The sequence below is a fragment of the Symsagittifera roscoffensis genome, chromosome 1 (genome assembly GCF_963678635.1).
Source record: "Symsagittifera roscoffensis chromosome 1, txSymRosc1.1, whole genome shotgun sequence".
NCBI classification, from domain to species: domain Eukaryota; kingdom Metazoa; phylum Xenacoelomorpha; order Acoela; family Convolutidae; genus Symsagittifera; species Symsagittifera roscoffensis.
In genome coordinates, this window is record NC_087062.1 from 5,980,421 (window position 1) to 5,998,734 (window position 18,314).

Genomic DNA, 18,314 nt, shown 5'->3' on the forward strand with positions numbered 1-18,314 from the left:
GTTTAGTAAAATATCAATCAAAAAAGGTTTTTTGTTTTGAGTGGGCTTACTTGTCGCCTTCCATGTAGTTTCCGTCCTTCCACTGGTAGTACAGTTCCAGATGCTCATACTGGTCCCCCTCTCGCCCATCCGGAAGTCCCAAGTCCAACGCAGTCTCATTCTGATCCAGAATCGCTATCTAAACCAGGGGCGGCAAAAAATACGTTTGTCATAATTGAATTTTCAAAGAGTTCTGAGAGTGCTCGGAAAGTTAATTTGGAAGTGTTACAAAAATGTTCAAACCTTTTTTGAAAATCCGTCCATACCCCCGCCCGAGAAAATTCTAGATCCTGATCTAAGCAAAACACAACTAAACTTTTCATTCTCGTTTTTTGCAAATTCATTTTTTTTCTGTATTTTTTCTGGAAAATTGTTTCTGAATTCTGTTTCATGTTCTCAAATTAAATTCTTTCACAGCGCTATGATAATCATATTTGGTAATTTGGTTTATTTTCCGTAATCTTCCAAGAAAACTTGTTTATGACTGCTGACAAAAACTGAACAAGTTTCAAGTCCTCTTAAAAAATTCGCTTACACAATTCCCAGTTTTGAACTGCAAACAAAACTATTAAACAGAAGTGGATCTCGGATTTTCACGAGGGGGGCGGATTTTCAAAAAAAAAATAAGGAATTTTTTTTGGCCAGCAAAAATAGTTTTCTGAGCTCTCCCAGATCACTATAAGGACCCTGTTTTGACCAAGTTTTTTTTGCAAATTTTTGAAAAAACATGCCAAAAAAGACCCTTTTTGGCACGTTTTGAAAGGTTTGAAGGTTTTCACCAAAAAATCATCCCCTCCCCTTATAATTAGTGTATATTGGCCCCGAAGGCGCCCTTAGAAAAATTAAAGTTGTTCGGCCGAAACTGTATGTCCTAAAATGGTACCAAAGGGGGACACATTGTGTAGTCAGGGTCAAATCCCTAAGAAGACGGGAGAAACGCCACCCCCCCCCCCCGCCTCCTCCCCTTAGTCCGCTTCTGCTTTTAAAAGTGGTTTAAAACAGAATTTTTTAGAATTGCAATCCTGATTTAGGTTGCACTAGTGATGTGTGTGCCACAAAATGCACTAGAAAGAAGGCTAACTTAGTTTAGTTGATTTTATGTATTTAGATTGTTTTTTGAAAACATGTTTATGACCCCTAAGGGGCTAAACAGATTGGGAAACAAATTACGAGTCCCCCATCTGTAAAATTATTTTGGCGCAAAAACGAGCTTATTTTTTTCGGCCGCGCAAAATTGCGACAAAGATATCAGTTGAACAAAGTCGCGAATTATTGTTTTTAGGTCGCCCAAAGTCTCGACAAACTTTTTGGGTCGCCCAAAGTCGCGGGTAAATTTTTTTAAGTTGCGCAAAGTCGCGCTATTTTTTTTCAGACGCGCCAATCCGCGAATTAAATTTTTTGGGTCGCGCAAAGTCGCGCCGAAGTTTTTGAGTCGCGCAAAGTTGCTCGCACCTAAGTCCCGTAGCTCGGTCAAATGGAGGACTCGTTACAAGGTACCAAATTCGCATATTATAACTGTTGAAGTAGCTCGTTTTCGGGGGTGGCAATTCTTTACAGTGTACGTTAGGGGTGGGGGTGGGGGGAGAGGAGGGAGTAGCTATCGAGATGCCAGAAGAGACCTCGTCTCACCTCCATGTCGACTCTGACCGCCTCGACCACCCCGAACTTCTTGAAGATGCGTTTGGACATGAGGTAGAAGGCCTGGTAGTTGGGGGTGACGAAGTTGGCAGAGAACTCACTCAACAAATCTCTGGCCACCTCCCACCTCTGTTCCACCGAAGACGCACTGTTGCTCGCCACTGTGAACCTAAACAACGAAGTCCTTTTATCGACTGCAAAAAACAGCGGCTCTTTTCCACCCCCCCCCCCCCCCCCCCCCGGGGGTCGAGGTACTTGACTTATGTTTCGACTTTGAAAGTCGAGCAAGTGCACTTTTGCGACTGAAATTCCGCGGTCGAGAAGCAATTTTAAATCGAGCTCAAAGTCGAAACATACCCAATTTCGGTTGAAAAAATCAAAACATAAGTCGGAAAAGTCGAAACATAAGTCGGAAAAGTCGAAACATACCTAACTTTAGTCAAAAAAGTCGAAACATAGGTCGAGCACAGTCAAAACATAGATCGAGCACAATCTAATTTTCTCACAATTTTAAATTTTCCAAAGATTTTAATTAAATTTAAATTGGAAATTGAGCTCGGAAAAGACCTTCGTCAGAAATTTGCTTAAAAAAAATGCAAATTTAAAATTTAAGAGGTAATTTTTTCAGCTTTTGAAATCTAAGGATTCGTATGGCAAAAAAAAACAAATTTTACCGAAAATTCCGCAAACATAAATTTTCACATTAACAGTTTCAGACCAGATTTGTAGAATACACAAAAGCAAAGTCGGGATTTTCAATTAGATAAAAAATTTTACGTTTTAAAATGGAGGAGTTTACGTTTTACAAGAAATTTTACAATGGAGGAGTTTCACGTTTTACAGAATTTTAAAGTTTATATTCTAATCCAAAATCATATCAAAAAATCAACTGAAAAGGATACATTACAATTTTGTGTCAATTTATTCATGCTATTTGATGGTCGAAAAAGTCAAAACATAAGTAGAGAAAGTCGAAATATAGGCCAAATTGTGCATTCTGTGAATTGTGAGCGGATTCCCCAACAGGCCAAAATCAGATTTGGTGCGAAATCCGCAACATTGCTACTTTTCGTTGATTTTGTTGCGGTTTTGGTTTCATTGGACAAATAGCTAAAACACTGTATTGTTCAAAATCGCTCCACAAACAGGCAATTTTGCGGAATCCGCAACAAAATATGTGGAATTCGCAACAAATTTTGCGAAATACGGAACAGTTGGTGGAATCCTTGAACAAATAATAATATCTGTTCAACAATATATTAGTAAACTTGGGCTGTCATTGAATCCGCAAATTATAAGCGGAATCCGCTAATTGTGATCGAATTCCGCGAGTTTCAAGCCCAATCCGCAAACTGAAAGCAAATTCCGCATAAATTTGCGGAATCCACTTACATTTGTGGAATCTGGTTGCATTAGGGGAATCCAGAACAACTACCTATATTCACTCGTTGCGGAATCCGCAGAAAAACTAATATGCCGACAAATTTTACGTTAGAGGTATTTGTACGCGGAATCCGGGGAAATTTTGTATGTGGAATCCACTTACATTTTGGAACATGTTTAAAGGCTTGTTTCTGGAATCCAGGAACGTGCAGACAGAAAATTGTGCATCTATCCAGTGCACAGATTGGCCTCGTAATGTTATTCACAATTTCTTCAAACAATAATTAGTTGGGGGTCATTAAGGTTCTTCCCTCTGATAGATTCCTTCGAGGAGGGATTCTTCTTGATATATTCAGGGCTTCCTCCTGATACAAAGAACCTTGTTCTTCTGGCTTTCGAAGAAAATTTTGGAGTTTTCTTTTTTTTGGATCGATAAATTCGAGACAGTCGAAACATAGCCATTTTTGGTCGAGAAAAGGGAAACATGTCTATGCGAGTCGATCAAATAAATTTTCAAAAAAAGTCGGTCGAGACGGTTGCGAAAGTCAAAACATCTGAACTTGGTCGAACAAAGTCGAACACTTTTTTTTGCTGGGTCGAGAAAGTTGAAACACACAAAGTTTGGTCGAGACCGTCAAGACCTACCAAAAATTGGTCGAGAAAGTAGAAACTTACGGAAATTTGGTCGAGACTGTCGGAACATACCAATTTGTGGTCGAGAAAGTCGAAACAAATCGAGCTCCTCGCCCCCCACCAATTTTCATATTTTCTATTTTCTCAGTTGTCTTACGTGTTACTATGCGTGAATGCGTGATGCTACGATGTAAAATTAGAATAAGAATTTCGTTCACAATAATTAGTTTGTTCACCATGCAAAATTTTCGTATATTATGACAACGTAAAATAAGTTTTTCCGAGCTGAATTTCAAATGTGGGGTGGGGGATTGGAAAAGAGTCAAAACAGATGTCCCAGACGGGATTCGAACCTGGTTTAACCTGGTTGCGGTTGGGTGCAATTACAAAATTATTTATGACTGACTATTTTAAAATTAATTTAGACGATATACTCAACCTAACATATTCAATATTTATTGGGTTGATTAGTGGCGTGTGTTTCCCACGCTGAAGTTTCAATGCAATTTTTACCATATAATTCCATCACCATCGACAAATTTTTTTGCGGGAACCATTGATTTTAATTAATTTTTCAAGATGTTAGGTTGAGGCTAAACTGGTTCGGAACTGACAGTGACAATTTACGTCAGATTTCAAAACAACCGAGCAAAAATTTGGACTTCATATGTCATATACTAGCTAAACTAACTTACATTTAACCCAATATTTTACACAAGCCATAACCTTAGCTCCAAATTTTGTGTTGCGTTTTTTCCAGCTTGCTGACCCCTCCCCCCCCCCCTTTAAATTGGTTTATTTTTTTAAATGAATTGATTTAGTTTTGCTAAGCTTCGCTTACCGATCTTTGATTTCTTCATAGTCCGGGTGGATGACGGCCCATACTCCAGAGATGCTGGTGGGAATGGAGAGATGGAAGCTCATCGTCTCCTTGTTTGACCAATCTTTCGGACCCTTCAGCAGCAGAAAAGTCAGATCACCATCCAGCTCCTAAATAAAAGATGGGGAAATGAAGAAAACGAAGAAAATAATTGCAACAATAAAACAAATCAATAAAGAATTCAAAAATTAATAATCGTAATGAAATTTGAAAATTATTAGAAAAAACCATAACACTTAATAATTATAAACGAAAAAATCATAAAATTGATAATAGTCATTTAATCATAATTAAAATCCCAATCAAAATATTCATTATCATGATATTGATCAGAATGATTTACAAGATTAATCGTAATCATAACTATAACCATTATCATAATGAAAAGTCTGCGTAATGATACAGATAATCAGAATCATAAAAAAGCATAAAAAACCCTAACAATCATAATGATAAAAAGCATAAAAACAATCAGATTAGTCATCGTAAAATTCATGATAATTTTAGCAGCCATAATAAGAAGGGAAAGAAGAAAAAGAAAAAGAACAGGACTTTCTTTCTCAAAAAAAGACATTCCTTCCCATAATGTTTTTTTCTCAGACGACTGCCCCCCTCCTCCCCCCCCCCCCCCCCCCCCCCCGAAAAAAAATATTATGAAAATTAGAGTAATTGAACGTACAACATGAAAATAGTCAAATGAAAAAAAATAGCCAAAAAGTCACAGTTGAGTTCATCCAGCCAAAAAACAGGGCAGTTTTCGAACAACGCTATAAGGAGCTCAAACAAACCAGTATGGAAAGGTCAGATGTAGCCAATAAGGTCCACAAAACCAACGAAAATTGCGAGAAAAAAGAGCAAAGCTGGCGAATCAACCGAGAGAGATACCTTGGCAATCGACCCCTGTTAACTGCCATCTGCTAAGAACACTAAGATACAGGCGATAAACTTTGATATGCGGCAATCTTTAACAATGATGAAGAAAACTTCTGTTGACATTTTAGAAACACACCTGCTTGAAAAGATAAATGCAGCAAAAGTAAGCAAAGTTCCAAGAAAAAACAAACAAAGTGAAATAATGGGTGAAAAAAATTTTAAGAACATACATGGAAAAAAAACTGATAATGCGTGAGTGTTTTGATAATAAGACAAACACTTACTGGCAAAGTTTTGCGAAATAATGAAAAAAAAGCAATAAAAAAGGGTAATGACAGAACCCTATGAAAAAATGCCTGTCCAAAAAATAACTCAAAAACCTTTTTGCAAATAGCCAAAGACCAAGACGGAACCAATCGATTTACCGAAGTTTATATGAGAGTGGACTCCTTGAATGACTACTTTGTGAATGTAGGTCCAGTTCTTGCCGAACACATGAAAGCTGCTAAGTAATGGTAAATCTATCAAAACTATACACAACTGTTTCGTACTAAAAAAAAACCCATAGCTCGACCTAATCAATAGTTTAGCAAACAAAAAATCGCATGATTGTACCAAAATCGAAATAACTAACTTTATTTCGAAAACCCTAAATCTAGCAGTAAGCGGTTACTTAACGTCTTTTCAGATAAGTATTTTCCAGACGCTTTGAAAAGTTTAAAACTTGTCCCGATACACAAAAATGGAGCCAAAAACATTAGTGATAATAGCAGGCCATTTTCATTGATACCTGTCAATAATAGAGTCTTAGAAAAATAAGTGGTATGGGAAAAATTGAGTTTGAACGGAACTTTTTTTTTATAATACTGCATCAATTTAGATGCAAAAGTAAGAGATCAACAAAACATGCAGTTTTAGAAAATATAGAAAACGTTGGCGATAGACTTACAAACAACGAAATTCTAGCAATGTATAATTGTTGATTTTTTGAGTGCATCTGTTACGGTAGATCAAGAAACGCTTCTCCTAAAGTGTTATACTTAGACTTAAAATTTCCAATCCATGAATTTTTGAATTTTTTCCTGAGAAACATACATCAATATGACGAAATTAGCACAAGCCAAACAAAAGTACAGAAATTGCTTCGTGGGGTTCCACAGGGATCAATTTTGAGACCTCGGCTTTTTTGTCTGTAAACTGTTTTCTTATTGTTTTTTTATAGCAGCCGTTTGACAATTTTTGCAGACGAAAAAAAATTACGTCCACTGCTGACAATAGCTTAAATTTGAATCAAAAATTGCAAAAAAACAGTACGAAAAAATAATTTACAATTGATTTTTCTAAAAGCAAAGCCCTTATTTCTTGTAAAAAACAGCCAATTATTGGTATCAATAGCAGCAGTCGTAAGCCAGACCATAAAGAAAGAGTAAAATACTTTGGTGTAGTTTTAGATGAAACGCTTAATTATAAGCAGCATATGGCGCAACTAATTCTAAAATTCTCACCTTTAATGGCCAAAATATATCACTACAGTATGTTTTCAATCAACAAACTTTAGAAAGATTTTGCAAAGCGAATGTAGAACCGGTAATGCAGCAGGGAGTTTTTTTCTATGGTTTTGCAAATAAATCGGAGTTCGAAAAAATGGAAAATTCTTAAAACCGCATGTCACGATTTCTTATTAACTGGAAAGATTTTTAGAAAAAAAAATAAAGCAAGCCAGTAGTTTTATTTTTATTAACGAGATTTAAAAAAAGAACCTCCTTGCTCCGCATTTAACAGCGTATTATCAAGTGAACAAATAGATCAATTTCTCATTCAGAAAAATTGAAACAAAGGCTTACAAACTTTTGAAAAAACGATATAAGTTTAAGTTATGAGCAACTTAAGAATAAGAAACCAATCAGTTTTGATAAAAAATTTAATAATTGAAGTTATGCAAATAAAATAAAAAAATGACAAAGTTGATTCATCAGTTTCGAGACAACAAACTCTTGATAGAGTTATTCTGATGAAATTTGAAAACTGGTGGATTCAAATCTTGCCACATCTAAATTGGTTTTTGATTTTTTGTTTTGTTTTAGTCAACACAGTAAAATAGCAAATAACTACTTTAATCGGAAGGCGTCTACTAACTGTATAAAACTTAAATTGAATTTTTAAGTTTGTTTTCGTTGAAAATCCATCCTGCTTCGACAAAACCCTAGACCGGCCGCTGCTTCTAGTTATACCCTTCTAGGGGATCGCAAAATAAAGAAGTTGAGAAGCTTTACCAGAAGAATCGAAATGAAAAGTCTCAATTTGTCATTCTAAGAAGCCTATGTTTCATGAAAAATCATACAAGCTTCCACTAATTGAAGCTTCAAGTCACCATAAAAATTAACTATAAGATACACGGGACGGTAATGATAAAAAACATTGAGTTCAAATTAAAATTTCTCAAAAATCAAAGCCTGACGCTATTCAGATAACCGAAAACACGTCAAGCTCGTTTCAAGTAACTACATTACTCTCAACAACTTGATTGAAACGCAATGTTGACAACTTTTTCTCTAATTTAATTTTCTGCTTAATAATTAGATCATTGAAGATCAAGTTTTACCATTAAAAAAACCAGTGAAACTTTGCTTTGATTTGATCTAAATACCCGGATTGACCTCCATAAACCGAAAATGCTTATCTTACATTTCCCCAGACCGAAAATGCTTATCATACAATTGCCTACATCAAATGTATGGAAAAAATGCTAGTCATACAATTTTCATACAATTTTTTAAAAAGTGAAATTGAAATTGCCCCATAAATTTTTTCGTTTTTTTTCCACCTCAAATCGAATTTTGTACTCAATCAAACTTTTTCCAAAAAAAAATTTGCATGCAAATTTTATTTTTTTTGTCTGCCTAACGTAGTCCACGATGCACAAAAATTGGAGTTTTTTCCGTTTCTCTGGATAACTTTTTTTAAACAGGCGAAGATTTCCTGTTTTTTTTTGTATGGCATGTTTATATATGCCTTGATCAATGTTTGATAAGTTGAAAATTCAATTTAAAAAAACCATCTTTGAAAAATTTTGACTAAATTTAAAAGTTTGATGCTTTCAGTATATGATTTGCGAAGTAATCACTGTTATAATTCAGATCGTTTCCCATGCATTGTCAATGACAAACGATCAACCTTTTGGGAACTCTAGTGTTGAGTACATCATGGGTTTAGTCACTTGTGTTCGGTCACGAACACATCCCCAAAAATTTGAGAAACAAAATTTAGAAAAAATTAACTTTTTGGTTTATGAAAAAATGCTTATCTTACACTTTTCATTTCTGAAAAAATGCTTATCCTAGAGTTTTTTTTACAATTTTCTGAGTCTATGAAATTGTAGGAAATTGTAGGATAAGAATTTTTTCATATATGGAAATTGTAGTACAAGCATTTTTGGTCAACCCGGGTAGGTGAAGTAAGCCTCATTACCAACATAGTAGTGCCCGGGCTTCTTTACATTATGTGAATGGCTCTTATAGGGACCCTACATTCATGTTCTCATATATTTTTGGAGCGATGATTATTGTGACATTTACATCTGAGTTAAAGTATCATTAGAGGTTTAGAAAATAGGAAACCAAACCGGGTCGAGGTGCTCGATTTATGTTTCGACCGTCTCGACCAAATTTTGGTATCTTTCGACTGTGCTCGTCCTATGTTTCGACTTTTTCGACTAAAATCAGGTATGTTTCGACTTTTTCGACCTATGTTTCGACTTTTTCAACCGAAATCGGGTTTTGTTTCGACATTGTGCTCGACTTAAAATTGATTCTCGACCGCGGAATTTCAATCGCAATCGCAAACGAGCACTTGCTCGACTTTCAAAGTCGGAACAAAAGTCGAGCACCTCGACCCGAGAAGGAACCTACGCTTATGTTCTTATATATTTTTGGAGTGATGATTGTTGTGATATTTTCATCTGAGTTAAAGTATATTTTCATATTGGAGGTTTAGATTTTATGAAAGCCATAAGTACCTGGAGCATGGCTGGCATGTTAGCCATCAGTGCCTGGTCTCCGGGAGCACTGGTTGAGTGGATGGTGAACTGGATAGGATTACACATGGACACTTTGCCAAGCGCGTCTATGTCCAGAGAAGTGAAGTTAAACTTCTCACACTTGTGTAGCGATAGGTCTTTACCAGCAAACACTATGCCTGAAATAGAATATTAATTATTTAATATGATTTATCCATAAGAAAACAGACCAACCTACGAGCTATTCCACTCTTTAAAGAGAACCTCTGATGTGTCCAGGGGTAGATCTATGATTTTGATTTTCTCGTGGGGGGGGGGGGGGGTTTGGGCGCTGGGGCTGGCGGTTTTTCAAAAAAAAATTGTCGACTTTTTTAGGTCGACCAAACCGATTTTCCGAGCGGTCCCAGAACACTCGCAGAACTAGCAGACCGTATTTAGAAAAAACTCTTTGCGCCGCAGGCAAATTTAAAAAAACAGTCAAAAAAAGCAGTTTTTGGGAACTTTTTTTTGAAAATTTTGACTAAAAAACAGCATTTATTTGGCGCGCTCCCCCACCCCAAAAAGTAAGCATATATTGGAGACGAAGGCTGCCTTTAGAAAATTTTAAAATCGCTCAGCAAAAAATTGATTTTTTAATGGGCACTTAAAAAACCAAACCCCCCTCCCACTAAATCCGCGCGTGGTTTTGCCACTGTTTAAGAATTAAATTTAATTTCTCGGTTGTTTTTATGAGTTAGTTGATAAGCCTCAGTTCTTTTGACTACCACTTCACCACCGCTCCCTTAAATTTTTTTGAATTTTTGTTTTCGTGGTCGTAATGTTTTGTGCTCAACTACTTATTTTCATTAATTTTAGCTGTTTTTAATAGCACGAAATAACGATTTTATACATTTTGTAATATTTGTGTTCCAAAATCAAACCAAACTTTTTAAGGTTTTTTAGATAACTTCACACGGATTTAACGTGCCTAAATAAATGAAAAGTTGGTTGTCGGCATTAAGATGAGCAGTTTTATATAAAAAAAATTCGTTCAGGCTCATTGATTGAAAAAGATATTTACAACAATTCATGATATTGCCGATTGTTTCTAACGGTGGTGTGAAAAAAAATTTTATACTTTTTTTTTGTTTTTTAGAATTTTTTATTTTCAGCAGTTTTGAGAAACTATTTTTGTCGTTTTTTTATTTTATTAAATTTTTGTTTCCAAAAAAATTGTGCAACCATTTTTGTCTCAATTTCGTAAATTTCTTTTATTTTTTTCACTTTCACTTTTTAAAAACTTTTGTTTCTAATGGTTTTGCTATATTTTTGTTATCTTTTTGTTTCCAATAGAACAGTAAAACTATTTTTTGTTACCATTTTTCCCTTTCTTTTGTTATCATTCTTTTTTTATAATTCGTAATTCCAAGAGAATTGGCAAACTAATTTTTGTCACCATTTCCAACACAGAATTTTGAGCCTAATTTTTTCACCCGGTGCAATGTGGTAGCCAGTTAGAGTCTTCTGGACATATCGGCTAGCCGGAGTGTTGTAAGTCTGGACCAGTTTGAGAATGGACAAAAGTGCTGACACTACACACAATAACACTGCACCCACACATATGATGATGGCCACAGCTCTCAAAACCCAACTGAAGATTTGCTTCGATTCCATTTCAGTTAGTTTTGTTTTTTATTAATCATTATATTCTATTGTTTTATTCGTGATCTTTATATAACCAACTATAAAGTTTTGCGTATTTAAATTAGTCGGAGTTGGTTAAAGAAGAATAAATAATTACTTCAAATGCTGATTTTCTGTTCAAAAAACGCAGTTTTCAATTCATTGTTGATCTATAAAATTTTGTATCAATGGCGAGTATAAATGAAAATATATTTAAAAAATTTAGTATGCAGATTTTTTTTGAAATTTAGTATCTCCAAATGCACATTTGAAATTGTATATAATTTATAATAGACAAGCTGGCCGGAAATCCGACTAGCTCTCAAATGGATTTCTACTTCTTTTTTGCTCAGCGTGTTACGATATCATGGCAACGCTGGTCTTCGCAATCGTAGGAACGCACTCATCAATAACTCATTTTTACCGTGATTTCTAGATTTGACCACAAAAATGATTAAACTGAATAAAACAACGCCAAAGTGAAATTTGAAAAATAAAAAAGAGTAAGACCGCTCCTATCAGTACGAAGTCCTGAATCTTTCGGCTGCCAACAAACGTCTATAAATAATTTTTGATTTAAATAAACAAAACAAGAAAAAAAAACAATACGAGAGCAAACTCTGCACTGGAGAGGCGCACAATTTTGTTTCTGTATGTTCCTGGATTCCAGAGACAAGTCTTTAAACATGTTAACATTTTGTCGGAAGGATCAAAGGAAATGAAAGAACAAAAAAAAACAAAGGGAGCGTCCTTTGTTGCGAAATCCGCTTGCAATGCACAAAATTCACAGTTTAGGCTCGTAATTTACAAAATACTGTTGTTTTTTTTTAATCAGAGCGGAAATTTTTTTGTTACTTGGGTAGCAACAGTCGCCAATTTTGTATTTAGAAAAGTTACATGAAAAATAGCTTAGACTGGCTGATAATTTTTGAAGTCAAAAAACTTGAAACTGTATTCTGCAAAACTAAACCACAGTTTAGGCTCGTAATGTACATAATACTATTGTTTTCTTTTTAATCAGAGCGGAAATTTTTTTTGTTACTTCGGTAGCAACAGTCGCCAATTTCGTATTTGGAAAAGTTACATGAAAAATAGCTTAGACTGGCTGATAATTTTTGAAGTCGAAAAACTTGAAACTGTGTTCTGCAAAACTAAACCACAGTTTAGGCTCGTAATTTACATAATACTATTGTTTTCTTTTTAATCAGAGCGGAAATTTTTTTGTTACTTGGGTAGCAACAGTCGCCAATTTCGTATTTGGAAAAGTTACATGAAAAATAGCTTAGACTGGCTGATAAATTTTGAAGTCGAAAAATTTGAAACTATATTCTGCAAAATTAAACCAATGGAAAGAAACGGAAACAAGAGCTAACCTGACCGCCAAAAAATGATTCAATTAAAATGAAGCAATGGCACAATGAAATTTGAAAAAAAAATCAGAAAGAATTAATACGCAGCTTCCAATTTTTTGGCTTTGATTCAATGTCCATAAATAGTTTTTGCTATGAATAATTGATACAAATTTGGTTTAATACCTTTTTTCCAACGGGTTTTTAGACAACATTTTGAAATTTTACGATATGATGATTTGATAATAAAATGTAATTCAAAAATTTTGATTCTTTAAATTAATCACCCGGGTTGATTAAAAATGCTAGTCATACAATTTTCATATATGGAAAAATTTTAATCATACACTTTTCATGCAATTCCATAAGTACAGAAAATTTCATGACAGGTGTATGAATAGTATTTTTTCGTATATGGAAATTGTATGGCTAGCATTTTTCCATAAGTCAAAAATATTGATTTTTTACATTTTAATTTCTCAAAACTTTTTGGTTGTGTTCGTAACCAAACACAAATGACATAATTCATAAAGGTTTGGCCGTCTCGCAATAAAAATGCATTGGAGACAGCTTGAACTGTTTTAATTCTGTCTCACACAAATAATATAACAAAAGTAACAAACTTTTAAATTTTGGGAAAAATTTTCAAAGAAGATTATTTCTAAAATTTGAATTTTTAAATGACCAGACGTTGATCAAGGCATACAAAAACATGACATACAAAAAGAAAGAGGAATTTTAAGCGTTTGTTTTGCTTAATAAGCGTTTGTTTAAGCGTTTGTTTTGCTTTTTTCGCTTAAAATTTTAAGAAGTAAGAATTTTAAGCGAAAAAAGTTATGAAGAGAAAAGGAAAAAAATCCAATATTAGTATATCCACGACTACAATATACACACAACAAATTAAAGTTTGCACGCAAAATTTTTTTTATCAAAAAAGGTTTGTTTGAGTATGGTAATCAATTTGCGGTTGAAAAAAACACAAAAAAATTTTTGGGGGCAATTTCAAAAAAAAGGAAATTGTATGATTAGCATTTTTTTGACAAAAAGTTTTTTCTTTTTACATATATGGAAATTTTATGAGTAGCATTTTTTTGACAAAAAGTTTTTCTTTTTTATTTAGTACGATACACCGAATTTTATGTCAAAACAAGATAGAGGTTTTTCGAAAATTCGACGACACCATTTTAGCAAAATGTATGAAATTTGTATGATTAGTTTTTTTTCATAGACTTAGTTTATGGGATTGTATGATTAGCATTTTTGGTCTAAGGAGGTCAACCAGGGCATTGATCATCATCATAGCGTAACCGAAAACAAGATTGCCTAAAAACCGCTTCAGGAGTAAGACTCAGCTTCTGTTAAAATCAATCGATTTCTGAGATTTTAATTAGTAAAAATGAAATCTCATCCTGGAAGCATAATGAATTTTTAAAAGTTATTAGAGCAAAAATTTGGTGAAGGAAAACCCCCTCCGTAAATTTTCTAAATTATTACTCAGCAGTCGCTGACTTGTCTTGTCGAGATCATACAACAAACAAGGAAGTATCAATTATAATTTTTACAAACTGTCAAATTGTCCGCCGCGCCATAACTCAAAAAATTGCTGACTTGCTTTACTATTCCGACCAATGAAGGTGGAGAGGTAGGAACCAGTCTTCAGGTGTGTGTTTTTTTTGGTTTTTTTTACCGCGCAGTATCAAGTAACACAAATAGATATCAGAATGGGTTGAGATATTGTCGTTTTCAAGCTATCTCAGTCTCAAATTGATCGACTTTAGGAAGCTTCTCTAGATGTAGAGAAAAAAAAGCCAGATTGTTGCCTTTCGATCTAATTTCGAGCTATTTTTTTCTCTTTTCTAGGTTTTCATGAGGCTATAATTGCACAAAAAGCTGTAATCACAAAAAATGTTTTTGAAGCTTCGATAGCACTTTCAATTTGCAGCTTACACTTCATTAGGACAAAACATTTTACCAGTTTGTTCCATTTTGTTCTATTGCAGTCAAAGTATTCCCAAAAACAACCCATTTCAATTTTAGAACAAAACTGCTCGTAAATCAAGGCAAAACCCTGAATGTTCCGGCTGTCCCTTAATTCATATCGAATAATTTTTGGGAAATGAAAATTTTAGAACCTATAAATTTTCGATAATATCAAAGTTTGAAATTGTGAAATGCCGAAATTAATATGACCGATAAGCTAGCCTCAATTCAATTTGGAGTGGTTTTGTAGTGCGGGATAGTTCGCCACGGATAAATAATTCGCGTTACGCTCTCAGCAATATGTATGAACTCTTCAAAGCGCAGATAATTTAGCCCAGAACATGGCCATTTTTGCAAATTTCAAACCACCACAACATTGCAAAAAATTATCGGAGGTGATATGTGTTAGTCAATTGGAACTCAGAAAGTCGATATCTTCAATGGAATATAAAAAGTTTTTGTTAAAAACTATGATTTCGATCGGCGAAATTGACTGAATAAAAAACCAAATCGTGCATAAATAATCCGTTTTCATTAAAAGTCGGAACAACAGTTGAACCCAGTTAAGTTGTATTGTTCCGAGTTTTGTAATTTTTGTGCTCGGGTGGTTTGTTTTTCTTCAGATAAATTTCGACTTTTTAACTAACCATTTTTGACAGAATTTTTTTCTATATCATTCAAAAAGTAATGATGTCTTGAGCTTGATATTCAAAAAAAAACTCCACCAGTGATGATTTCTTGTAAAAATATGGGGGTTAGAAATATTGCTATTTCGATCAATTTGGCACAGTTAACACGCGACTTATTTCGCGCTTTTAAAGCGTAGGCGTAGTTTTAATCCGTCCTAAAATCATTCCAAATTGGTTGAAGGAAATTTAGATGCCCTAGTTGATTTGTTAAAAGGAGGAAAATCTATCACTTTGTACTTTATATGGCGTGTGCAGGGATGGTTTTCACAAAAAATCTCAAAAATAAAGAAAAAAGAATTATTTTATTTTAATAAGTTTGATTTTTCCAGGTTATTACTGCTCCATAGACCTTAAAAGGCAGTCAAAACATTTAGAGCTTCACCCTGGTACGAAAAACTTACTTTTTGTTAAGCTTTTATGTGATTTGGATAGAGCTAACAATATCTTTCAGATAAGGTTGAAGTTTACGTCAAAAATGACCAATTGAAAAATCAAAATTTGTCTGAAGAAAAAAACAATTGAGGACATATATTTAACACCCGACGACAAAAACTTCTGACTGGAGTTTCGTGAACAATAATCGATTATATTGGATTTTCAGAGTCAATATCTCTACACATTACAATCAACAGCTATAATTGATTTAAAATGGACTATAACCCTTTTTCAATTCAATAGAATCCATTTTATTTGATTATAATCTTTAATTTTTTCAAACTCAAAATATATTCAAATATACTTTAAAATCAGCGGTTTTTTTGTGACTGAACACGTTCTGAGCAAATTTTTTGTTTCGAAAATCGTTTTTTCTGTTTTCAATTGTTTCCGATACAAATTTTCAGTTTTTGTTGTTTTTTGCTGATTTCTTTTTACCCTCTCTTGTCCAATTTACTTGGCTTTTCGTCCCTCCAGTAATTGTTTCGCCCCTCCCCCTACCCCCCCCCCCCCCACGTTTGCGGCTTTTACAGGGGAAAGGGAATTTGAGGGAAGTTTAAAATGGAGGAAGGAGTGAAAACGTGGGGGTGCGAGGTTGGGTGTTTGGTGATTGGAGTCGGAAAATTTGTGAGAGTAAAAGACGTAGTTTTTGACCGAAGATGCCCAAGGCTGGAGTTGCAGGTGTTTGTTTGGGTTTAAAAATTTAAAAGTAAAATTTTCACGTCTAAGAAACCGCACATCTATAAAAAATAGTCGATTATATTGAATCAAGATGATAGAAAGTCAATAAAAACCAAATTTTGTAAAAAATGCCAGGCAACAATATCATGTAAGTTGAATAAATAAAAATAGATTATAATGGAGATTTGAAATATGAAATTATTCGATAAATGTCCTGTGAATACTTTTAAAAATACGATAAAAAATGTAAATACGATAAAAAATGTGAATACCAAAATATCTTTTTGTATCTCAAAGTACGTCAGCTAGTCGGTCGTACTAACTTCGCAAGGCTCAAAATTTGACACTTGATCTTGAGCCTTGCGAAATTAGCAATTGGACATTCAGGAATTTGCCCTGATACTTGATATTGTCCTAATTTAGTTTTTCATTTTTTTCCCAAGAAACTATTCGATATAGGCTAAGGGGCAGTCGGACTATTTGGGGTTTTGTCCCTATAAACTAGCAGTCTTCTCGGCTTTTTTGCGCTTTTGAAACGAAATATATATTGTTGAAACTACAGTGCTGATTTAAATTATCCGGACAAAACAAACAAAACTTGAATTTTCAAACGCGTTTTTCTCAAATTGGGTTAAGATTAGACAAAAAGTGAAGAGTACAAAAGTTGCTAAAAATTTCACCAAAATTATTATGGTGCAATTTTTTCTCCAAAATTTTCAACCAAATTTTTACCCGAAAAATCGGTCATTTTGGCTTTTTTCAATTAATCAAAGATTACACTGAAACTATTTTGTTAATTGATGAGAAAATTATATCACAAGAAGCGTCCTACATAGCCCAACAAAGTGTAAGAAGAGTTAAATCTCCAAAAACCAGTATAAGAGAAAAAGTTTTTACTTGATAGTCAATAAATGTGATTTTTACTTTATAAAAACCAGAATATCTGTTTAAAAACAAATTTTAAACAATTTGCGCACACTTTTGGAGATTTAACCCTTCTTAACTTTTGTTGGGCTATGTAGGACGCTTCTTGTGATATAATTTTCTCATCAATTAACGAAATAGTTTCAGTGTAATTTTTGATTAATTGAAAAAAGCCAAAATGACCGATTTTTCGGGTAAAAATTTGGTTGAAAATTTCGGAGAAAAAATTGCACCATAATAATTTTGGTGAAATTTCTAGCAACTTTTGTACTCTTCATTTTTTGTCTAATCTTAACCCAATTTGAGAAAAACGCGTTTGAAAATTCAAGTTTTGTTTGTTTTGTCCGGATAATTTAAATCAGCACTGTATTTGCCAGCGAGTTTTATTTTTATTTATAAAATAACAAAACTGCTCGTGTCAGGGCAAATTCCTGATTGTTCCATCTGCCCTTTAATTGTTCTCGGATAGTTTTTGGTAAATTTAATATTAGCAAAACTATGAGTTTTAGGCTGATAATATCAACAATAAACGACGCAATTTGAGTCATGTTTGGACCTAATAAAACCAATTACCTGTCTCAATTCATTTTGACATGATTTTGTAGGGCAGGATAAAAAAACAAGGAGTGCGGTCAAAAAGTAGACAATTTTTATTTCGTGCCGTTCAAAAAGTGGACAAATACTCTATTACCCATTGAGAATCGTGAACAGAAAGCAATCTTAGAAAATAAATATTCAAGGGCAGTTGGACCATTCAGGAGATTGCCCTGATACGAGCAGCTTTGTTATTTTAAAAAAAAAAAACTCCCTGCAAAATAGTTTCAACAGTATATACTTTGCTTCAAAAGCGCAAAAAAGCCGAGACGACTGCTCGTATATCCGGGCAAAAACAGATTTTATATCTTTTTTCTTCTACAGAATGAAAAATAACTCTAAATAGACGGCATGAAAATTTTCTTATTGTGTTGGAGAGATTATAGTTTACAATCATACGCTAGATTATAAAGTTGAGCTGATCCAATTTTAATTATTTTTTGCTCCCGAATGTTTTAAATTAGATGTAATCGACAATCCGATTTTTTGATACCTTATTTTTCTCTAAGTAAATTCCCAATTTTTCCTCTTGTTTGTGG

The 18,314-nt window shown here is 34.0% G+C and overlaps 2 protein-coding genes across 2 annotated transcripts in view; one reads left to right on the top strand and one right to left on the bottom strand.

The window, feature by feature from the left end:
- LOC134854591 (uncharacterized) overlaps positions 1-11,389 on the bottom strand; it is a 36,382-nt gene extending 24,993 nt beyond the window's left edge. Inside the window, exons 1-5 of the mRNA XM_063870918.1 lie at positions 10,934-11,389; positions 9,462-9,640; positions 4,535-4,683; positions 1,669-1,846; positions 51-178 (exon numbers count right to left, since the gene is read on the bottom strand). Of these exons, the coding sequence (XP_063726988.1) occupies positions 51-178; positions 1,669-1,846; positions 4,535-4,683; positions 9,462-9,640; positions 10,934-11,114 (815 nt within the window). The 5' untranslated portion in view covers positions 11,115-11,389. The remainder of the gene's footprint in view (positions 1-50; positions 179-1,668; positions 1,847-4,534; positions 4,684-9,461; positions 9,641-10,933) is intronic.
- The window catches only part of LOC134843901 (uncharacterized), a 681,357-nt gene that overhangs the window by 113,696 nt on the left and 549,347 nt on the right, over positions 1-18,314 (top strand). The window lies entirely within an intron of this gene.